This window comes from Podarcis filfolensis, assembly GCF_964270895.1.
Source record: "Podarcis filfolensis genome assembly, chromosome: 17".
NCBI classification, from domain to species: Eukaryota; Metazoa; Chordata; class Lepidosauria; order Squamata; family Lacertidae; genus Podarcis; species Podarcis filfolensis.
In genome coordinates, this window is record NC_139621.1 from 32,018,569 (window position 1) to 32,042,870 (window position 24,302).

At 43.9% G+C, this 24,302-nt stretch overlaps 1 protein-coding gene and 1 long non-coding RNA gene across 2 annotated transcripts in view; one reads left to right on the top strand and one right to left on the bottom strand.

The window, feature by feature from the left end:
- Positions 1-3,147: 3,147 nt before the first annotated feature.
- On the bottom strand, positions 3,148-10,176 carry LOC310753142. Its single transcript, XR_014543225.1, has 3 exons — positions 10,032-10,176; positions 5,356-5,570; positions 3,148-3,243 (listed from the first exon to the last, which is right to left on the bottom strand). It is a non-coding gene; the product is annotated as an uncharacterized lncRNA (long non-coding RNA).
- An 81-nt stretch (positions 10,177-10,257) lies between these two features.
- Positions 10,258-24,302, top strand: part of LOC310752575 (transient receptor potential cation channel subfamily V member 6-like) — a 36,374-nt gene continuing 22,329 nt past the window's right edge. Inside the window, exon 1 of the mRNA XM_083593247.1 lies at positions 10,258-10,620. Within this exon, the coding sequence (XP_083449373.1) occupies positions 10,469-10,620 (152 nt within the window). The 5' untranslated portion in view covers positions 10,258-10,468. The remainder of the gene's footprint in view (positions 10,621-24,302) is intronic.

Sequence of the window (24,302 nt, forward strand, 5' to 3'; positions counted from 1 at the left end):
TTTGCAGGAACTGGCTTGCTTGGTGGAATACAACTTACACGGTGGGCAGCCGTCTCTGGATTTTGACAACAGCTAAAGTCACAGGTTTCAGGCAACTTGCTTTCGGAATAATAATTCGATTGTTGCAAATTAGGGATGCGGGAGATTTGCTGGTTTGCATTTGTAGTAGCAGCTGAATGCTATAGCCACTCAACCAGCAGACCTTCAGCAGAAGATAATGCCTTATATATCTGCTGGGGACTGACTGGCTGAAGAGGAGTGGTAGGAAGCAGCAGCTAGCTCACAGGGCATCACAAATCATGTAAGGGTATGATTTCCCTTTTTAATTTTGGGGTTTCTTGTTTATGATGATCAGACCAGACCTTTGGGGGTCGGTTCTCCTTTTTGGATTTTTCCTGGTCCTCTTCTACCATTGGCTTATCACACGGCATCAAAGAGGGGGGTCAACGGTGCCCTATTTTCAAAGAATCTTAGTATTGAACCTAATACAGTGGTACCTCGGGTTACGAACACTTCGGTTACAGATTCTGCTAACCCAGAAGTAGTACCTCGGGTTAAGAATTTTGCCCCAGGATGAGAACAGAAATCGTGCGGCGGCGGCGGCGGGAGGCCCCATTAGCTAAAGTGGTACCTCAGGTTAAGAACGGTTTCATGTTAAGAATGGACCTCCAGAACAAATTAAGTTTGTAACCAGAGGTACCACAGTACTGCATGCAACACTAATGTCCTACAACAAATGAAACTGATCTGTAGAAAATACAACTTGGAAAAAAGAGACAATGCAGGTATTTTTGTAAACTTAGAAATCTTTAATAAAAAATATTTTTAAAAAATAAAAAATCAGCGAGGCTTAATTGTTTCACAACAAACTGTCCTGTTGATCCCAAAAGCATGTAAGTGCTGTTTTGTGCTGGGGCCTCTTTGGGAAAAGTTTAAAAACCGGTATTAAAGACACATTTCAAATTAGATGGTTGAATGCCAGTTACAGACATCTGTAAATACCTTTCTCCAATAGGTTAATCCTGTCACAGGTGGTAACAGAAAAATGCTTAATCTCAGAGTTTCCTTCTGTACATTCCTGGGTGGTGGATATTATTGCATATTAAATTATTTTGACCCTACCGGCTTGAGAACACTTGGTCCTGAACACTAACTGCTTGAAATTCTGGATAGTTAGCATTGCATGATGTGCAGTTACCATCTAAGAGTTGTCCTCCTGCCTGTTTTAATTGATAACTGCTTCCTGCTCTGAATCAAGGCAGCCTGGCATCTCTCTCTTTCACACGCCCCTGAATTCTCTGGTTGCTTCTGAGTAAGTCAAAGGAGATTACTATTTGATTATGACAGTGTCTTTTAATGCCAGGCAAGCACAAAGTGGTTATATCCTTCTACCCAGCAGCTTCCCCCTGCTCCTGGTTTCTGATTGCAGCACCATAAATTCAGGAAACAATACAAAGAGTGTGCTAGAGTTCCCCCCTGGGTTTCCTGTTGGTTACAACTATGAACCAACAGGCATTCCTTTATGTCTGTGCCACTAGGGGTGGCAAATGTGTCACTTTCAGTTTCTCTCTGTTTCCCAATCTTGATTTATTATTATTATTATTTATTGAAATTTATATACTGCCCTATACCTGGAGGTCTCAGGGCGGTTCACAGAAAAGATCACAGCATATATAATCAGAATAAAAACAACCCAATAGTCACATTTTAAAAGGGTATAGGATGTCAAACAGATCAACCAAAGGCCTGGTTTAAAAGGAACGTTTTTGCCTGGCACCTAAAGGTGCATAATGAAGGCGCCAGGCGAACTTCCCTGGGGAGAGCATTCCACAGGCGGGGAGCCACTGCAGAGAAGGCCCCTTCTCGTGTTGCCACCCTCCAGACCTCTCAAGGAGAAGGCAGATGAAGAAGGGCCTCAGAAGATGATTTCAGGGTCCGGGCAGGTTCATATGGAAAGAGGCGGTCCTTGTGATATTGTGGTCCTAAGTTCCATTCTCCTTGTTTCCACAACAGTCTACGATTATTATTTTTTAAGTTCTCACAAAAATCTATCAGCATTTTGGTACAAATTTCAATTAATACAGATGTGCGCAATTTTGCCTAGTATGAAAATCATTGCAAATCTATTTTGTCTAATGCAATGCATTACTACAATGCACTTACCGGTACATGCGCATCTTACTATGTGCACCTCTGTACACTTTACTAGCCAAATTCAGAGACATGCAAATGTCAAAAGGATGACTGTGTTTTGGTTCATCTCCTTTTCCATCTCCTGGTAGCTGCACTCGTCTACCAAGGTGAGTTTTCTTTTCTTACAGATGAGGTCACTGGCAGAGGGGGGAATTGTGCCCCAAGATGAGCATCCTATAAAACACAACCCTACACAGGGGGTTCGAGGATTTTAAATGGATTTCTCAGACGTGCCCAATTCATCTTTACGGTTCAATCTTTATTTTCTTTTTAAATCTTTTCTATACATACCTGTCAGGCTTCAGGGAATCCGATCCCTTTCACAGTGGCAGCCAAGAAGTAGATAAACAAGAAGAGTTCTTACCAGTCTTTTAGTCAATATTCAGAGAGATGTAGAAATGCCGTCTCTCTTAGATAATAGCGTTGCTCTGAGTAAAGTCCCACCCATTTCGTCTCTCCTATTCTACTTCATCCCTGCATTGGCTGATCTGTGCTTCCTTTTTTTAAAAAAAATTTTTATTCAAAATTAAAACAAGACATATTATCCAAAAACATATCATCCTTGTCCCCCCCCATTTTTCCTCCCTCCCCCTCCCACACAAAACCCACCCACCCCCACCCCCCGACTTCCCTCAGTTCCAGTCTTTGGTTTCTCTGAGACTGCTGTTTTCTGCATGTTACAAAGTTGTATAGATCCTCAAACTATTTAGCTGATTATTATCAATAAAAGGTTTGTGAATGTTTATTCAAAACCTGCCAAGGAGTCCAGTTCGCTTTGTTGCGTCTTCAGATACTTTGTAAAGGGTTCCCATTCATCCTTAAAGTCACAGTTATCCTTGTCCCGTAGCTTATATGTCAGTTTTGCCAGTTCTGCATGGTCCGTCAATTTTCCTTGCCATGATTCTTTAGTTGGGGTTTCTTCAGTCTTCCATCCTTGTGCTACCAGAACTCTCGCGGCTGTTGTCGCATACATGAAGATGGAATAGGGGCTGATCTGTACTTCCTTGCCTCTAAGCTTTCTGTTCTTCCACTCCCAATGCCTGCCAGGTCCTGCGAGGGGGGGGGGGTCAAGTATGCTTTCTAAAGACACTGAATGTGTCAGCAGTCCACCCCCCCCCCCGGTGCTTCTTCTCCCTGCTCCTCCTCTCCCAATATTTCCCATCTTCTCCCCTCTGCAGACTCTGAACTATGACCTTCTGCAAACCACTGTTGTAAATCTATACTGGCTCCCTTTTCTCTGGGAAGTGCCGGGCCGGGGGGGGGGGGGAGAGAGAGAGAGACTCCACCATTCCTCCTCAGACTAGCCCCTGACAATACCCAAAGTAAGAGGGGGGATATTTAAACGGACAACAAATGGGTGGTATAGTTTAGGAAAGCCAGGAGGAGTGGTGAATTGCCCAGCTAAAGTGATGTGCTCCACTTTAGAGTGGGGGCCTGATTTAGGGTCGCCACATTTTGAAGAACAAAAAAGAGGAATTCATTTGCCGACTTCTACTTCTAACTATGGGTCGCTATGGTGACTCTCAACCACAGAGCCTAGGACTTGCCAATCAGAAGGTTGGTGGTTCGAATCCATGCGACGGGGTGAGCTCCCGTTGCTCGGTCCCTGCTCCTGCCAACCTATATAGGTATAGCTCAGCTGTTACTCATGACACCGGGAGTTAAATCCCACATCTGCCAGGAAGCAATTTCCAGTAAGTTCTGTTGTGAAGGAACTTCCTGCTGTGATCACACCTCTTTATTATTTATGCTGCAAGTCTTCCTATATCTACCGCACTGAATCCTGTTCACCCAATTATTCCAAGTTGCTCAGTGAGTCAACTTACATGCCGTAAACCCACAATGTCTCTGAAAATATCTTGTGCCTGGCACCTCAGATTCAAAGGGTATCAGTAGAAGGTCTGAGGCACTGCAAAGCCACTGGGTGAGGTGAGTCATCAGTGAACATATGCAGTTTAAGACAGCCTTGCATGTTCAAGAGTGAAGACCATCGCGTGAACATCATAGCTGAGCTAAACAGGAACTGAGTCTAAAAGGTAAAGGTAAAGGTACCCCTGACCATTAGGTCCAGTCGCGGACAACTCTGGGGTTGCGCGCTCATCTTGCTCTATAGGCCGAGGGAGCCGGTGTTTGTCCGCAGACAGCTTCCAGGTCATGTGGCCAGCATGACTAAGCCGCTTCTGGTGAACCAGAGCAGCGCATGGAAACGCCGTTTACCTTCCTGCTGGAGCGGTACCTATTTATCTACTTGCACTTTGACGTGCTTTCAAACTGCTAGGTGGGCAGGAGCTGTGACAGAACAACGGGAGCTCACCCCATCGTGGGGATTCGAACCACCAACCTTCTGATCGGCAAGCCCTAGGCTCTGTGGTTTAGACCACTGCGCCACCCGCCTCCCTGAGACCAAGTCTACCACCATCTAATTCTAACCCTCTCCACTACTCCAGCAGAAGCAAATGTGATGTTCTTTGGATGTTGCTGAATTACAATCTCCATCAGTCCCAGCGAGCATGGCCAATGGTCAGGAATGATGGGAGTTGTAGTTCAGTAACCTCTGAATGGTATGACATCGGCTACCTCTGTACTGCACCGTAGTGTATTCCTTTCCATTGCACTAAATTTCCTATTCCACAATCTTGTAGCAGGTTGTTTAGGGCTTGTTGTCATGATCTATTAGATTTGCAGGGTATGGTTGTGCTATTTCCTTACTTGAATTTTCCTTTCTGCATGAACAGCAAGCGCCTTGTGCCACCCAAATTTAGAATGCCCTGGGTTTGTGCCACAATACATTTAAGATGCCACAAGACTCTTTTTTTGTGCTGGCTGCCCCTCTGGGAACTGTTATTTTCTGTATTCGGACCACTTTCCCCCCCACATCCCCTGACACCCAGGGGTGGTGGAGAGGCAAAAGGAGACAGAGGGGAGATATGTTTACTATCAGTTGTCTTAAAATCAACTAGCAGCCAATATACCTTTACTGTCTCATAGTTTCGCTGTTTAAACTACAGGTGTAGCATTTGCACACTAGATACCTTGTGATTGTTCAGGTAAGAGATGTGACAATGCTCCCAGAAGATACAGGGAGCAGCACCTTAATGCTCCTGGAGCCAGAGAGCCCAAGGGGGAGGGTGGGGACTGCGAGATTGCGACATAGGAACTTACCTGCCTTCCTATCTGGCCTTAGGTATTTATACGGCACCTATTACAATGGGTATCTCAAAACCTTATCTAGCTTTGAACCAGTGTTGTCCTCTGGCCCATCTGCAATCAGCTGGAATGAACAAGTGTTATCTCTGAAAAAACGGTGGCAGCACCATCCTCTTTCGCCAGCACTGCTGCTTATCCCTGATGCCTGGTGTCATGCTTAGAGGCATAACCTGCGGAGAGAAAACAAAATCCAATGACAAACCTTCAACCTACAAGCGCTAATGGGAAGCAAAATGAAAAGGTGTGCCTGTTTGATGTCAAGATCTTTCTCCTACTATTCACAGCTCAGTCACTTCAGTAGAGCATGAGACTTTTAATCTCAGGGCGACGGCTTCAAGCCCCACGTTGGGCAAAACATTCCTGCATTACAGGGGGTTGGACTAGATGACCCTCGTGATCCCTTCCAACTCTATGAGTCTATGATTTTACTCTACTGTAACTTGCAGCTGCTAGGGACGCGGGTGGCACTGTGGGTTAAACCACAGAGCCTAGGGCTTGCCGATCAGAAGGTTGGCGGTTCGAATCCCCGCGATGGGGTGAGCTCCCGTTGCTCAGTCCCAGCTCCTGCCAACCTAGCAGTTTGAAAGCATGTCAAAGTGCAAGTAGATAAATAGGTACCACTCCGGTGGGAAGGTAAACGGCGTTTCCGTGCACTGCTCTGGTTCGCCAGAAGCGGCTTAGTCATGCTGGCCACATGACCCGGAAGCTGTACGCCGGCTCCCTTAGCCAATAAAACGAGATGAGCGCCGCAACCCCAGAGTCAGTCACGACTGGACCTAATGGTCAGGGGTCCCTTTCCCTTTCCCTTTCCCTTTAACTTTAACTTGCAGCTATTAGATCTAGTCCTGCCTGTCAAGACAGCAGAGAATAAGATTGTGTCTGCACTAAACCTTTAAAGCACACTCAAAGCACATTTCCCCCCTCAAAGAATTATGGGCATTGTAGTTTGTTAAGGGTTGCTGGGAATTCTAACTCTCTGAGGGGCAGAGTGCCCAGAATTCTTTGAGGTGGGGGAAATGTACTTTAAAGGCATAGCGTGTATGCAGCTCTGTCTTTCCCTGCCTCTGTGTGGCAGCCCTTCACCTGTCACCTGCAGCAACCCTTCCGTCAGCTACCTCAGCGGGAGAGATGAGAAGCAAGGCTGCTTCAGTCAACTGAGCCCTAGCAAAAAAAAAGGACCTTGGCTACTTCCCTAGGGCTGTTAAGGCTGTCTCCAGCTTCATTAGCCCACTCTTGTCCAGCCCTATCTTACAACAATACAGTGGTACCTCTGGTTGCGAATGGGATTTCGTTCCGGAGGCCCGTTCGGAACATGAAAACAGCGCAACCCGCAGCAGTGCACCTGCACACACGCGGGTTGCAATTCGCCGCTTCTGCGCATGCACATGATGTCATTTTGTGCTTCTGTGCATGCACGAGCAGCGAAACCTGGAAGTAACCCTTTCCGATACTTCCGGTCACTCCGGGACGTAACCTGAAAGAACGTAACATGAACTAAACGTAGCATGAGGTATGAACTCTCAGTAATGCATTACAGCAGAGGTTTTCAACCTTTTTGAGTCCATGGCTCCCTTGACCAACTACACTCTTTCTGTGGCACCCCTGTGGGGCTCAGGAGCCCAGTTATGTTACCCCTTGCTTACAGAGCCAGCAGCCCCTCAACACTTTCTGAACACCCTCCCATGTAGAGTGTTTCCTCAGCCTCCTATTTTCTCCCCTCTCCTTGAGAGTCCTCTGGGCAGCCGCTGCTGCCACCCCTAGTCTCTAAACTGCCCCTCCCCCACTGCCCCAAAGAGAGGTGCCTCCTCACACTGCCTGACAGGGGCCCGGGAAGCACCCCCTGGCGAGCTCCAGAGGCACCCTTTGCCTGGGGAGCTTGTAGCGAGGGCTGCTGCAACAAACAGCTGTGCAAGCCTTTGGGAGGCAGAGACAAGAGAGGGCATCAGAGGGGAGGAAAGAGGGACAGAGGCCAGTGTTGCCCGCGGCACCCCTGACCATCATTCAAAGCACCCCAGGGTGCCACGGCACACTGGTTGAAAACCACTGCATTACAGGATACACAACAGCAAACAAGCAGCCAGTGAGCATCACCATCTTGATGCAGGTCACAAATAAACAAATCCAGAAGTTGCGTGAGGTTTTGTGCTCTGTGACAGCTCAACCCCTTAGGCTGATGCTGTTTGAAGACAAAATATTCATATTTTAGTAGGGTGAATAGGCTTTGTCCTTTTACAATATTGCAGGATGAGCCCTTTTAGTCAATATTGTTGTTTTATCTTTTTAATAACTTTTTTTAATTTTGCTTTTTTAAAATTTTATTACAATAATGAACCTCCCTGAGACCCCCGGGTATAGGGCAATATACAAATTCAAAAAAGAGAACAACAACTACAAGACTTTTAGAAGACATCTGAAGGCAGCCCTGTTTAGGGAAACGTCTAATGTTTGATGTTTTACAGTATTTTAATGTTTTTTGGGAAGCCGCCCAGAGTGGCTGGGGAAGCCCAGCCAGATGGGTGGGGTATAAATAATAATAAATAATAATAATAATTATTATTATTATTATAAATAATTTGAGACATTTTATGTAGTAAGCAATGAATAATTAGTAACCACAACAATAATAAATTTTTATTATTACATCAACTATCAACATAGCTGAAAAGACTTCCAATTTTCCATCTGTTAGTTACATAAAAGAAATTATTCTAAACATTCACTCTAGGGTTACATACAACTGTTCTACTTTCTGTTAAGCAATATTTTCCCAATCTTCAGAGCCAAATGTCCGAATTACTTTTGATTTCTAGGCAACACTTTCACCCAGAAAACAAAAATAAAGAAAATACAAATTCTTAGCACACAGAACTACCTTGCTCATTTAAACTTTCTTGCCTCAAACAATTGGAGCAGGCTTATTCCCTTATTCCGGAAGCCAGAAAGTAGCTCACACATAAATGTAAATTTCTACCAGCAGACAGAGAAATCTCTGTCCGTTATAAATTATAACCATCTCAGAAATAATTAAGAAAAGAGGCTTTTGCAGATCCAATGCCTCTTGTGTGGCTTTTGGGTAAGATGTTGATTCCTCCACTGACTGTTTCTCAGGCTCCCAATGCAGAAAATGGCCTTTTTAAGACCATCAAAAGTCAATCCCCTGTTCACTCCTTTTTCCAGAGTGAATTTTATAGCCAAGATTTATGTCTGAGTATCATCAATTGCCACATAACTATCTTCATTAGTAGCCTGCTGACAAAATACTTGAATCCACCATGTTCCTCCCCGGAAGGACCCTGCATCAGGATATTTGTCAGGTGAAGGCACCTTCATTTCAATGGAGCTTATGCTAATAAAAACCCCAGGGGGTTGAGGCTCATGTTAATTAGCAAGGAAGTGGAAAAAGGAACTGTCTGGATTTTCCTTCTCATGGGGCAAAAGGTCTTGGCCGGGCCATGTGTGTTAGGTTGTTCACATCACATCTTGAAAAGGCAACTGTCCTTTTAAGAGGTGCTTGAATCTCACCAGACCTTCAGACGTGGCTTCCTGTGTCATTGCAAGTGTGCTGGGGAAACCAGCAATTTAACTTCATTTCTATGCAACTCTTGATATCTGTACATGGCAACTCTACTCAGCTACTCTACTCAGGGGCCCTTTATATGTCCAGCTGTCCTTTGTCAACAACAAATTGTCGCTGTTTTTTTGTGTTGAATATATGCTATATGGTAATTTATAGACCTAATAAGCCATTTGCACATAACAAAATATGTATTTTATCAAAGTAACTGTTGAACTGAAATACAGTTAAGAAGTACTGTATATTAATAGTGAAATAATATAAGTGATATTTTTGGGAGCAGGCCACTTACACCATATGAGCCTACACAACACAAAACACTGTTGCTGTATGTAGGTTTAATTTTTTTTTATCTTATATTTTGGAAATGTACATCCAGTTGTTGTTTCTCCTTTCCCCCCTTTTTCATTAATTTTCCAATTTTATAACAAACACACAAAAAAATCAAAAAACAACCAAACAAACATTTATCCTAACTATAATAATTCCATTTTTTGAAACATTATTGAATGACTTCCTCAAATCCCCCTAGCTGAGTTTCCATATAGTCCATTGTAGCAGTCCATTTCCAAAACTATTTTCACCTAAAATTTACTTAGCCAATTTACATCTTTCTTTCTTTTCATTTTAACTTTAACGATTTCACAACATCACATATTTGAATCCTAGGCCTACTCGCAAGTAATTCTATTTATGTTATCTTGACATATTTGGCTAAATAATCTTCAAATTTCTTCCAGTCCTCTTGGTGCTCCTCCCCCCTCTGGTCCCGGACTCTTCCCGTCAGGTCGGCTAGCTCCCCAAAATCCATCATCTTCAGTTGTTGCTTTTCCTTTAAAATTTATAGGTAAATCCAGCACTGGGTGCGTCCCCACCACCTGCTATTGGGGAGGCATCATTCCTGATGGATGACGGCGCCCTCCCGATCTGCCCGGGGGTGCTTGAGGCAGCCCCAAGCCCTTGCAACTGCCCTCAAGACTGGCCGGCCGGCCGGCAACTCCTCGGCCCAGTGCCCGCCCCTTCCCCGCTTCCTCCTCCTCCGCCTGCTATATCTTACCTTGGCCCTCAAGCGGGTTCCCGCCGCCCTTTTCCCGCCCCAAAAGCGCGCAGGTGCTGTCCGGAGTCTCGCCGGGAAACTTGAGGCGCGCTCGCTGAAGCCGAGAGAGCCAGGCGAAGGAGAAGACGGCACCAGACGCTGCCTCCTCCTCTTCGCCGGCTCGACGCCTCCGAGGTGCTCCCTGAGTGAGGGGAGTCCTTTCTGTGGAGGTCGGCGCGACGGGCCTCCCCCAACCCCGCGCGCCCACGGCTTCCCTTCGGCTCCTTTTTGCCTCAAGAGAGGCGCGCACCGTCGCGGCGCCCGAGGGCAAAGTGAGTGGGCAAAAGAAGGCAAGACTCCCCGGCGCCGGATTCCTCTGAGGCGGCAGCAGTTCGTGCAGCGGCTGTTTGTTTTTTTATTATTTGTGGCGCTGCCAAAGGAGAAGGAAGGAAGGAGCCATGGGGGTTCCCGTGCCTGGAGAGAACGGCCTCTTGGGCGCTTTCTGGAAGAGGCTGCGGCGCACCTGCAGACCCGGCGGCGGCGGCGGCGGCCCGGGAGGCGGCGGCGGGCGGCGGAGCGCCGACGAGATACACCTGCTGCAACAGAAGAAGTAAGTGAGCGCGGGCGGCGGGAGACCTGCAGTCGATATCCCTGCCTAGCAAGGGAGGGAAGGGGCGGCCGGGGCTGCTGCATCGCCTCGGAAGAAGCGCGGAGGTCGCGGGGAAGCCCTTTCCCGGGCGCAGCTAAGTTGGCGCCCTGCAGCTGGAAAGCTAGCACAGCAGGGCGTGGGGAGGGCTGCGACATGTTGAAGGCATTCGAGTGGTGTCTGTTTGCTGTACCTCCCTCAGGATTCTGCCGTCGCGTTTTGCTTCGTATATGGAAATAGACTGCACTCCTAAGGAGGCATGTGAATTGTAATGGCATGTTTCTCTTCCTCCCCAAATGCTTTCAACACAGAGGTTGCTATCCTTCCCTTGGTGCTTGGGGAGGCTGCATCCCTGGGAGCAAATGGGAGGTATTTATCTCCCCCAGTGCAAATCGGTGTGGGGTGTCTGGTCCAGATAGGAACGCAGCAGGTTTAAAACCCATTTTCCCCCATGACAGCGTCCCAGTCTGGGTTGCACCTTGCATGTGCCTTTTACGTTCTGTGTGAATGCCATTGAGACTAGGGTTTGTATCAGTCTGGTTTTGCTCTTTTCCCCTCTTCAGGAAAAAGTGTGTGTGTGAATTGAAGGAATGTATTTCTAGATACAGATATCCCTCTTGGATAAAGAATTAATGATTAAATGGCAAAAACAAGAAAAGAAGAAAGAGACAATCTCGTTCATTTTAATACCATTTTTAAAAAAAAATTTCATAAAATTAATACACCGTTTAGAATCATGGAATTGTGGAGTTGGAATGCACCAGAAGGGTCATCTAGTCCAACCCCTGCAAGGCAGGAATCTTTTTGCCCAACGTGGGGATTAAGAGAGATTAAGATTCTCACGCTCTACTGACCGAGCTGTATTGCTAGCTTGATGGTAAAAAAAACCACATCAAAGTAGTTTACAAAAAGAATGAAGCGATAAAATTTGGTAAAACCAGTTAAGAACAACTACTTAAACGTTTTAAAATTAAAATTGGCAATAAACTAAAAACAAAACACATCAACATTCTAGATATCTGGGTAGGCTGGTCTAAACAGAAATGTTTTTAGTACCCATAACATTGTGGATACATTCATACTTCATACTAACCATATTCATGTTATCAATCATCAGCACAAATATAATGATAATGCACATTTCCCAAAGTCTGATAGACTCACAGAATTGTGGAGTTGGAAAGGGACCATGAGTGTCATCCAACAAACTCCTTGCAGTGCAGGAATCATTTGCCCAACACGCGGCTCAAAACCATGACGCTGACATTTAGTGTCTCATGTTGTACTGACTGGGCTATCCCAGGGGATAATAAATTGACCTAATTTTTGCCATGTACCATACATAGTATTTGGACCCACTTAATAAACTTCATTTAATAGAACCTGTTGTATTGCATTGAATACATAGTGTATTGAGTTGGGCAGAGACACAGGTGTTCTTGACAAATAGTTATTGTTGGGAGGGGGGGAATCTGAAGATCCCCGTCCCCTTACAGCCCTCCCTTGTCTGGCCTCAGGAGAAAAGCAGTGCTTCACAGATTATACTGCACAGCATTCCTTAGATGGAAGTCAGCTCACTCATGTACTTGTAACACAATCAGTTCTCACACCAAATATAACTGCCTGAGGGGTTTTGTTTTTTGTGTCTCCTGTGCATTGCCTGAGGTTCTTAATCTCCTGTGAATTGCATTCATTTGCTGGCTGGCACTGGCTTCTGGTAGAGGGTGCATTACTGCACCGATCATAACAGTTTCTCTTTGAAAACAACAACTTAATGACCTAAGAAAGTTTGCTCTTACAAGAGATCTGGTTGTGCTTGTTACAGAAGAGCTGTTTCCAACTCAAAACACATTTTACTCTCTGGATAACAAGTTATAGGTTGGTGGAAAGGATGCAGCGCTTTCACGTTGCCTCTATGTATGTGTGGAAACTGCATTTTCATGTACTAGCATCAATATGGGTTTATGCCTACTTTGGAGTTTTAATTTCTAAAGAGCTGGTGGGAGAGGACAGAAGCATGGCAATTCTTTCAATATAGAGTGATAAAGTTTTGGAAATGCATTCCCTCAAATCACTCCAAAAGGCAAAATAGAGACAATTTACTGGGAACAGCTATCAGAAAATCAGAGAATGCCCTAATCAATAGGGGCAACTAGAACATGTCTATTTTTCCTGTCTATTTTTTTTTAAAGAGGATGAGCGTTTAACAGAACCTGCTTCTCTTTCATCCCCCTTCAAATTAGTTATGTCTCATTCATAATTTCTTTACCCAACCAAGGGTGACCCGAGACTATGTTTGCACCTGAGACAGAATATCCAAATGCAAACCACCTCAATCCAGCAATATGCACCTGGTCAAAACACATGTGTGTTGTTCCGAGTAGGTATGCAGTTATTCAAGATGTTTCCTCTCAAGCATCTTCGTTGATCTGTTTTGGTACTCATAAACCATTCTGTTTTATCAAAGTGTAAGGACCACACATCCTCAAGGTGTCCTGAAAACTTGTTTGTAAAGAAGACTTGATTATTAATTCAATAGCTGTCCATCTCATGCTGATGAAAATTGATTGCCTGAGGTTGCTTTTTGCACCTTCCTAAAAGGTTTTCATCATCATGTTTCAATAGGCCAAAGAGACTTCAGCTTAATGGGAAAGGATGGGATGCAGATGTTGCTGGTTTTGTTCAGGGCTGTGCGAAAAATGAACTGATACTTCGCAGTGATGCCAGAGATTTCCTGCAAGAAAATGGTGAACAGCCTTGGCCTTCCTGTGAGAGTGTTTTTGCTTCCAATGCTAAGAGTGCATTTCTTAAGGGCATTTTCAAAAGGCAAAGGCAGCCTTATCATGAGGCAAGCTGAAGAGGCTGTGTCAGGTTTTGGGTGTTATTAAGAGCAGTTGAGTTGGAGATAAATAGGTTTAGCTCATTACTAGGCTCATTTCTCTTGCACAGCCTGTGCTCATTTCCGTGAGGCTTTTGCAGGAGTACTGCCCACTGTAATGTACTCTCTTGAGTTACTGAGGGCTTGGAGTGCCATTTTGAGTAAACTCCTCTTTAGGGATGAAAATGGTTTGGTCTGGTCCTGTTCACAAGTGACACTAAAAGCACCTTGACGACTTATTTTATGCCTTGATGAGTGAATGTTCTTAACACAAAGATTGCAGCTAAGTTATTTTAGAACCTGAACTTAATGCCCCCCCAATAGCTGCCTATATTGACTCAAAAGCCAAGAGTGGTATAGCAATGGAGATATTGCAAGAAAGTGAAATGTACTCCTTAGAAATATTACTTCATCTGAATCACTCTAGAGAGAAATCTGAAGACCATTCCCAATCAACATGAGTGCCAGGGGACGAGAGATTGTTATCAGCATCTTGGGTATCTGTTTTCCCAGATGTGCCTGGAATTGTGTTCTGCCAGAGGCAGGATACGGAACTGAAGTAGTTTGAACCAGCAAGGAGGTTATTGTGTTCTCTATCTTTTGCGCTTGAGCTGTAGTATTGAAACCTATGATGTAAGTACATACACACAGTCTTTATTTCGGTCCAAAGAATCACAAAACCATTTTCAAAAGCAAAATAAAACAGAAATGCAGGGAAAGGATTCCAAGGCAGTCACTATGTTTTATCCAGAGCATGTAGGTTTCTATTTCTTATTCATTTTGAGAGGAACCTAGCCACGGCCAGGGTAGTATAATTTGACATATCTCCAAGGAGGTACTTAAGGTAGAAGATTCTGGATTTTCCAGTTAAGTTTACCAATAGGGGTTTAATTAATTGATCCCTGGCTTGTTTGAACTGCTCACAGTGTAGTAGGATATGCTTCATAGAGTCAAGACCCTGAAAGCATAAGCAGAGCCTGTTCTGATAAGGGATACCAGACAGTCTGCTTTTTAGTATTTCTGATGGAAATACATTTAGTCTGGCTTTGGAGAACAATTGGCGGTAGTTAGGTACAGACAGATTCATGAAATACGATGGTAACTGAAAGTCATGGCTATAGCAGATTCCAGATGCAAATGGTCCACAGGTTACATAAGATCTAGAGTGAATATTGCTGTATGAAATATCCCATATCCTCTTCCTCAGGGATTTAAGGGAAATACTGTAGTCCAGATGATGTAAAAAGGATGGTGAAAGACCAACTGAGGAGGCTTTTTGGGCCATAGTTTTTGACCATGAGCTGATAGACCCCTCATTGGTTAGATGAAAAAGTGATCCCTTCCCCAGGCCAAATACTGAGATCTTTAGCTAGTGTTTCAAGGCAGCCCACCACACTTTGGTGGAAAGTGGGCATTCACCTGTTTCCAACAATAGAATTGAATTAGGGACACAGTTTGAAGTAGGGACTGAAGGAACTTAGCCTGGAACCCATCTAACTTAGGAAACAGACCATTGTACCAGACGTCTGAAAAATAAAGGAGTTGGGAAACAGATTTCGCGTTAAAGACCCTTATGGCTGATGGAACATAGTGACCACCTTTTGTGAAAAATAAATGGAGTATAGCAAGGTTGCTCATCTCCGCCTTCTGACGGATAGTCTGCCAGTGGCAATTCTAGGACATTGTGTGGTGAAACAAGAGCCCTAGGTACTGGAAGCATTTAGTCAGCTCTAGATTGCGGCCATTTGCAAGGAGAATATCTTTTCTCAAAAATGAAAATTTTTGATTTCTCATAGTTGATGGATAACCCATGTACAGAACAGTAATCTGAGAACTTCATTTGCTGGTATTTCAAATCAGGTCTGGAACGAGCGAATCATCCACATATAGCAAAAGAGGGGTCTTTCTGGTACCTCTTTTTGGGAGATGACCATCTGGGTTCATTAGACTTTCCTCTAAGTCATTTAGGAAAAGGCTGTGGGTGCCAACATCCTCCCCATGCTATCTCAATATAACCCGAAAGTTGGCCCTTCAACCCACATCTAACTTGCAATTTGCTATCACTGTACAGACCTTTAATAAAGAATAAGAATCAACAATGCAACTTATTTTTGCTTACAGGGTGGTGATGCCTATAATATTCTGTACCTCTTCAGTTTTCAGCTTGATTCCAACCATGTCAACTCAGAAGTAAGTCTCACTCCATTCAAGGAGACTTATTCCTGATCCTTATTTACAGCTGCTGTTTCTATGCACAACCACACTTGGAAGATTTTATGCATGTTTAGAATCAGGATATAATTGTTTGTAATAGAAGTCTGTGGATGTTTAAAACAGTGTGACATAAGTCTAATACAGTGGTACCTCCGGTTGCAGACGGGATCTGTTCTGGAGCTCCAGTTGGATCCCAAGGTTTTCACACCCGGATGTGCCTCTTCTGTGCATGCGCGCAGTGCAGTAGAGAGCTTCTGTGCATGCGCACGGTAAAACCCAGAAAAATACTTCCGGGTTTGCTGTGTGTGTATCCCAAAGGATCCGTAACCAGAGGTGCACATAAGTAGAGGTAAAGGTAAAGGACCCCTGACAGTTAAGTCCAGTCGTGAACGACTCTGGGGTTGCAGTGCTCATCGTGCTTTACTAACCGAAGGAGCCAACGTTTGTCCGCAGACAGTTTTCCCGGGTCATGTGGCCAGGATGACTAAGCCGCTTCTGGCAAAACCAGAGCAGCGCCCACTGTATAATTAAATGGCAGGATGATAAGTTAGTAGAATGGTCTGTATCCATTTATACTGTATGTGGGGGATACCAATTCTGAATACACCCCTCCCCCCCAAAAAACCCCACCTCCCTGCAAACAGCAGAGTGAGAGGTTCTAGCCGAGATCTTGCCTGTTTGTGCTGGTTTTTTATTTCCAGGAAATTTGAAAAACAGGGGAGGTTTTAAAAAAAATGTAATTCCTCCACTTGTAGCCTCAAGTGATAAGGTCCATCCTATCACCCCAGAACTCTTTCACCCCATTCTGCTGCATGTGTTGAGCAGACTAAAGACATGAAACTATTAAATTAAATTTATATAGTGTGGGCTGGAATGTGGGTTGCATGGCTGGGAGTTTGGAATAAGCTCCCCAACACAAAGCCAAGAGCAGCCAATTCCATACATGTGGCAATAAAAAAATCATTGCGCTCCTCAAAGTCTTATTCTCAGTTGCCTATCTTGGCAATGCCACGTATTTGTGTTAGTTTACAAGGATTTGGGGTGTGGTTGGTTCTCTTTAGTCTCACCCATATCTATTTTTTTTCCATTTGAAGAGTTTACAAAGCAATTAAAATAAAGATCCCTGTGATTTTTGTAAGCACAAAATCAACTGTTTTATGCTTTAGAGCAGGGTCAGCCTGGTGATTTACAAAGGGATAGGGAGAACCTTTCATCTGTAAGCCGATGAATACAGTTTATCTCCCATTGTTAATTAGAAGTGGATAAAAACTGATGACTGCTCTTGGTAATGGACGGTAGGTGTTTATTTTGTGGTAGCCTTTTGTCTGTGAAAGCTGGGGAAGGTAAATTACATTGATCAGTGGACAGGAGCTATGGACTTGAAAATACTGCAATCATGAATTAGCTGGTTCGGTTCACACGCAACACTAGCCCAAACCCCTGCTTAGCATGCAAATGTGTGGGATACCCAGAGAGGAGACCATGGCTGCTTTGTTCCTCCCTGGCGGTCTTGTTGCTGTGTTGTGCTAAGCTGTTGTTTGGCTTAGTTTGTCGTCCAGACCTGACCTCATGGCTTAACCCTCTCTTCTGACAAAGCAAGCTGTAACCAAGGGTCTGTTCTGTGGTTTGCAACTGATGGCTTGCCTAGGTGAGTGAAACCGCAAGCCTGGGTTCCTTACTCCCATCAGCACCAACCAGTACAGCCAGTGGGAGCTTGGGAATCCCAACAAGTTCTGGAGAGCCACAGGTTCATCAGTTCCTGTTCTAAGTGATCTCCAGGGCCAAGACTGACCTCTTTCACCTTCAGTTTTCTTTTCTTTTTTATAAATATTTTATTGGTTTTTGTCATACAAAATTATAAAACATACCACACAGTTTATCACAAACACAATCTTATTGGACTTCCATCAGCACCTCTGATAATCCTCTGTCTTCATCACTTCTTATGCATTTCCTAACTTAATATTGCCTTTACACCTCTTAACATATTATCTCTCCTTTTCCATTTTTTACAATATTTCTAATATTAATCCTCACAGAACTTCTTGTAAACCTACAAACGTCATCTGATCATCACAAATACTTTTCAAATAATCACCTTCAGTTTTCAAGATGTATTTATTCTTCCTCCCAGTTACTCTCTTCCATGTGAAAGCCATGTGCCTGGTTCACATGACTTGCACGAGAGTGCGGACACGGGGAGAGGAGCTTGCAACCACTTTGCTCCTCTCCAAACATTTTCACTGCTATGCTGCTCCCACCTAAAACAAGGTTTGGCTTAGTGTGTCCCGTAAACCAATCCACTGAGTCTGGAAGAACAATGCTGGAGAAAGGCAGTTAATTTTAGAATGAGGGAGAAATTAGCCGTATTCTGGCAACCACCATGCATTTCCACAGTACAGACTCACAAACACAGGCCCAGCTCACCATGTCTGAGAAAATAAAAAGTCAAGCATACATCTGAACCCAGACTTTTGGTTTATCCCACTCCAGGCAAATGACAAGCTTCAGCCAAGGTTTAATCTAGGCCAGGCATCCCCAACCTGTGGCCCTCCAGATGTTTTGGCCTACAACTCCCATGATCCCTAGCTAACAGGACCAGTGGTCATGGATGATGGGAATTGTAGTCCAAAACATCTGGAAGGCTGAAGGTTGGGGATGCCTGATCTAGGCTTACCTCTCATGGTTTATCTGGGAGAGACAAACCGAAAGCCCACTGCTTGGGTTCAGTGCCAAAAGCCCATCTATGGAATGTCATCTTTTAAGGAAGACCCAACGATCACAGAGTTTCAGCCCACAAATGAATCATCGCTAGTTCTGTGTGTCACATTATCTTCAGCTCACAGGTTTCCTTACTGGAAAGCAGGCCTTACGGGAGATCTAAACAGCCAAAACTTGCAGTTTAGGGACAACCCTGGTTTCTCAAATATCCCCAAAGACTGCTTATCCTGCAGGCATTTCGAAAGCACCGTGAAAGTGAATAAATAGGTCAATGATTATTAGCATCGCCATAAAACCTGAAATAAATAAATAAATAAATAAATGCCATTGTATTGATGAGTTACTAATTACAGAAACTGACAAGGATTCCTGTTTGATGGCCAGCACCTTGCTGACTGACAAAAATTCCTCTCCTCTTTCCCAGGGACACTCTCCAACCAGAATCACGTTGCTCCCAGTTAGGCTTTTTATTCCAGACCGAAGCTGAAGGGTCTGCTCTGAGGCTTGCCTGCTGGTTTACTTGTCCAGAATAAATCTGAACCCGGAACCGTTTCATATAGCATTTTGCAAATAGCTCTAGGAGATAACTTGGTTTCGAACTACGTGTTATTTAGACAACTACATATCGACACACAGGGCTGCCGCTGAAGATGGCATCTCCGCCTTGAGTTATCTTCTTAAACATGTAGTAACAACACTTAACTTCGTTGCCTGTTCTCCCGCTTCCCAACATGAGCTGCCATTTATAGGGGCACAGAAACACACCGGATGATGTGGGAGGATGCAGATACCCTATTCCTGAACAGAAGGAGAAGCTTGAAAACTCTCTTAAAGTAAATAAATGAACAAAGAAACCACAGAGCATCACCAGGCTCTGCCGTCCAAGCCTTGGGGAACTTAGACGTTCCTTTTTCTGTACTGGCAAAGTGCTATTTATTTATTTTTTTGCTTTCTTGGTGGAAGAAACTGGTGTGGCCTTCATGTTAACAACACATCTGCTACCCCACTGTCAGGTTGTAGGTGCGGCTTAGGGAGCCATAACTTCACTGCTTGCCTATGATGTCAAAAGTTTGTTTTTTGCTTTTCTGATTTGTTTCACTTGGCTTTTGGCATTTGCAGAGAAGTGATTTTAATTACTCCAGGAAGAGTGCTACGTTGTATAATAAAATCCTGGTTTACAGTTATTTATAGGATGGTGCCAAAGAGTTTGTCTGGTCAGGTGCCAGGAAACTCAACAAGCAGCCAACTGATGCTTCTGAATATGCAGAGCAAGTCTTCACTCAGTATGTGCAGAACTTTAAGGTAGAACATCCTAATAGTTAGTGTGTTGGTTCTGTTATGAACTGCAGAGCTTCTAATTCCACTGTTGACTTGGAGTCCTGGTTATTGTAACTGAGACACAATTCCCTCACTGTACCCCATCAAGTAGTTGCTTAAAAATAATGTATGACGGCAAAGATATCGGTTATGAACTATGATCCTTCAGGGTTGTGTCTTGTCTACTTTCCACTAATCCAAGTAATCCCTGTGATTTCCTCAAGATTTAAAATAATAATAATGCTTATTGTTAGTGATGTGCCCCCAAAACAAGGTGTGGCACGACACAAGTTATGATACAAGCCCCGCCCAGTGGGCTGTCAGTCTATTTATTCAACAAAGAATGAAATACCTAAATACACAATATTCGAGCTGCAATAGTAAATACTCCTGGAGGTTAGACCAATTATCTGTTTAAATGTTTATATCACCCTCCTAAATTAATAAATCATAAAGTCGGAACAGATTTGCATAAATTTAGAACCAGATCAGAGGTTTTGTTGGTGTGTGGATTTTAATGCATTGATGGGTAGAAATAACGAACAATGAACAAATGCAGTCCTTTAGACAACGATGCTGCAAATATTCTGGACAGATATTCACAGGATAAGGTTATTAACAAATATGAGCAAATTCTCTGTTCTATCATATGCACACTTCTGTTACATTGCCAAAGTGTGTGTGGGGGGGGCTTCTGGGTAAAAAAAAAAAAAGGCCATTACTTCTGTTTATCTCCAAATGGGGGCAGTGTAGTTGATTCTATCTTTGTTTCATGTAACATAATTTACATGTAAAAATATTTTTGTTGTAAGTACTCTGAGGTATGTATTTTAATACATGCTAGGAATGTATATTTTCCCTCAAAATAATATTTAAATGCCCCTCCCCTGAATATTCTATTTAAATGCATATTTTGCTAACCATGAATTGCATTGCAACATTCAGAATAACATGAAACTTGGAATTTACCTTTTCTAAAGCCATATAAGGCCCAAGCTGATAAGATTTTCCTAGATTTCTTTTTTACTGTGAATTTCCTGTATCTAAACCCAGTCACTGTCCTTTACAACGCTATTGCTGGAAAGCAAACACTAGTTATGTTGTTTTCTTGGCTTTATTATCTATACTGATGCAGAAACTGTTGTAGCGACGGTTGTAGCATTCTGTTGCAACAAACCCTTCAAAGACTTTTGGGGAAAGTGAAAACGAGGATCACTTACTATTTTCTTTTTCTTTTCTCTTGCTTTGTAAAAGAAACGTACTTTTGTGGCTTTCTTTGCCGCGATCGTTTTGTTGACTGGAAGAAAAATAGATGGTCATAGAATTGTAGAGTTGGAAGGGACCCTGAGGCTCACCTAGTCTAGCCCCCTGCGATGCAGGAATATGCAGCTGTCCTATAAGGGAATCGAACCTGCGACCTTGGCATTATCAGCACCATGGTCTAACCAAGTGAGCTATCCACAAGTACTCATGCATCACCTTCAACAGACTTTCCCAAACAGTGGTCCACAGACCACCAGTGATCTGAGAGCTTCATTCAGCTGGTCTTTGGCATGTCTGTAAAAACAAACAAACCCAACAACAATTAAAAATCATGCAGCATCTAGCACAGTGCATTTCAATTATTACAACAGGCAGAAAAGTCATGAAGTGGCCCACTATGACCCTTAAGGGACGCGGGTGGCGCTGTGGGTTAAACCACAGAGCCTAGGACTTGCCGATCAGAAGGTCAGCGGTTCGAATCCCTGCAACGGGGTGAGCTCCCGTTACTCGGTCCCTGCTCCTGCCAACCTAGCAGTTCGAAAGCACGTCAAAGTGCAAGTAGATAAATAGGTACCGCTCCAGCAGGAAGGTAAACGGCATTTCCGTGCTCTGCTCTGTTTCGCCAGAAGCGGCTTAGTCATGCTAGCCACATGACCCGGAAGCTGCTCCCTTGGCCAATCAAGCGAGATGAGCGCCGCAACCCCAGAGTCGGCCACGACTGGACCTAATGGTCAGGGGTCCCTTTGCCTTTACTTTTAAGACCCTCAGCAATTTTCTGTGGGGGAAATTTTAGGACTACTTCCTACAACACCAGCTATGTTTATAAGCATTTACTTGGCCGCCATTTAAACTCACAGAAAGCATTTAATTAACAGTCAAGGCAAATCTAAGGAATAAGAGTTTATTGAAATGGTGTCCATGGCTCAGAATGGCGAGTTATGAAATTCCCGCTAAGTTGCAAAAAAAATAGGCTTATTCCCAAGTTGCGTGTGTAGGATTGCAAGCAATGACTTGCCCACTGCTACAAAGGGGTTTCAGCTGCTCTAGTGGCTAAGAGATTGAGTGGATTTTAGGGGGCTGCATCCTCCCCTTGCCTTCATGAGATCATTATATGGTCTTAGTCAAACCACTCATGTAATATGAGGGTGATAATAATAATACTGATAATGCCACAGAGTTGCCGTAAAGGTCACTGTGAGATAATGTATGCAAAACACTCCATCTGAAAGTGCTGTTTTAGATGATAAATGTTATTACTTGAAAATGGCTTGCATTTAAAGGGAAGTGTTTTGTTCATCACCATAATACATTTGGGGAAAGGTCTGAGGGAGACGAGACCAGCTCTGTCTAGTCATTAAAGGTAAAGGACCCCTGACAGTTAAGTCCAGTCGTGGACGACTCTGGGGTTGTGGCGCTCATCTCGCTTTACAGACCGAGGGAGCTGGTGTTTGTCCGCAGACAGTTTTTCCAGGTCATGTGGCCAGCATGACTAAGCCGCTTCTGGCGAAACCAGAGCAGCGCACGAAAACGCCGTTTACCTTCCCGCCGGAGCGGTACCTATTTATCTACTTGCACTTTGACGTGCTTTCGAACTGCAAGGTTGGCAGGAGCAGGGACCGAGCAATGGGAGCTCACCCCATCGCAGGGATTTGAACCGCCGAACTTCTGATCGGCAAGCCCAAGAGGCTCAGTGGTTTAGACCACAGTGCCACAAGAGGCCATAACACCCATGATTCTGGTATGTGTATACTTCATTTATTTATTATCCAGAAAGCAGAATGTCTGTAAACTATTAACTCTCAGGGCTTCTCTAAAACAGTGGTACCTTGGTTCTGAAACTTAATCCGTTCCAGAAGTCTGTTCCAAAACCAAAGTGTTCCAAAACCAAGGTGTGCTTTCCCATAGAAAGTAATGCAAAATGGATTAATCCGTTCCAGACTTTTAAAAACACCCCTAAAACAGCAATTTAACATGAATTTTACTATCTAACCAGACTATTGATTCATAAAATGAAAGCAATAATCAATGTACTGTACTATAAAATAAATAAAACAGCATTGTAGATGATAAAAATTAAAATTATTATTTTTTCTTACCTGCATTGATGATAGTCATTGTTTGGGTGGGGCAGCTTTTATCGATTTCCGCAGTCACACAGTCAGTCAGTCAGTAGCTGAACTGGGATCCACACAGTCACAAAAACAAATTAACTGAAAAAGCCTCGAAACAAAAAAACGCAAAATAAATAGCACAAACAAAAGCACCAAATATAAGCTCCAAATATCACCTTAGAACATTGCAATTGGAAACAGAAGGCTTGAATTACAATGGGGGGATGCAAATTAGCAGTGCAACAGGAAACACAAGGGGGCTGAAAACGGAGCACGTTCGGCTTCCCAAAAAAGTTCGAAAACCAGAACACCTACTTCCGGTTTTGCAGCATTCGGGTTCCAAGTTGTTCGTGAACTAAGCTGTTTGAAAACCGAGGTACCACTGTATCCTCAGGGTGTTGGAACCCCTAGGAATGGACGCCAATTGTGTTTGCTCATTTCCTCCCTGATGTTTGTATGCAAACTTTTAACACTGCATAAATAAAAGGTTTGCAGTTCTTGTTACAGGAAGGTGGATCCCTCTCTCTTGTAGTGGGGTAAAGCAGGGGTTTCTCCGGTCTTCCTCCAACCCCCTCCATAGCCATTCCACGGGTTTAAAGGTCTTGATCTTGTTGACATTCCTTGACCCTCTTCTTCTGAGATTTTAAAGCCAGTTAGAGCCAGTTGCCTGATATCTGTGCACTTGCTTCTTGTGGAACTGTAGGGCATGAGGATGGCTGGCTGGTAGAATTCCTCCCAAGTTGCAAAAACTCATGAAGATTTTTGTTCCTGGCATTTGGAATCAGAAAAAGAAACCCTGGGGAAGTATGTTCAATAGCAGAGTAGCTATAATTCCATCAGGGTAAAGGGCACCCTATTGCTGCTTATATAAAGCAGCTACTAAATTGTAATGCATATCACAATGACTGACCACACAACTGCTGAAAAAAAATGACTCTTGGAGCATAACAACCCCAGTTAGGTCCATTTGAGGTTTTCCTTGTTTTGACAAACTAGGCCAACGAAAGCCAACCCCATAATACTTTTACTAGTTTCTAGAGTGCTGCGTTTGTGGCAAAAGACTAATTGCAGCCATAAAACCCTGTTGAAACTGCATCTTTCTTCTGCCTCTGTACTGCCCCTCTGTGGCCTCAGATAAATAC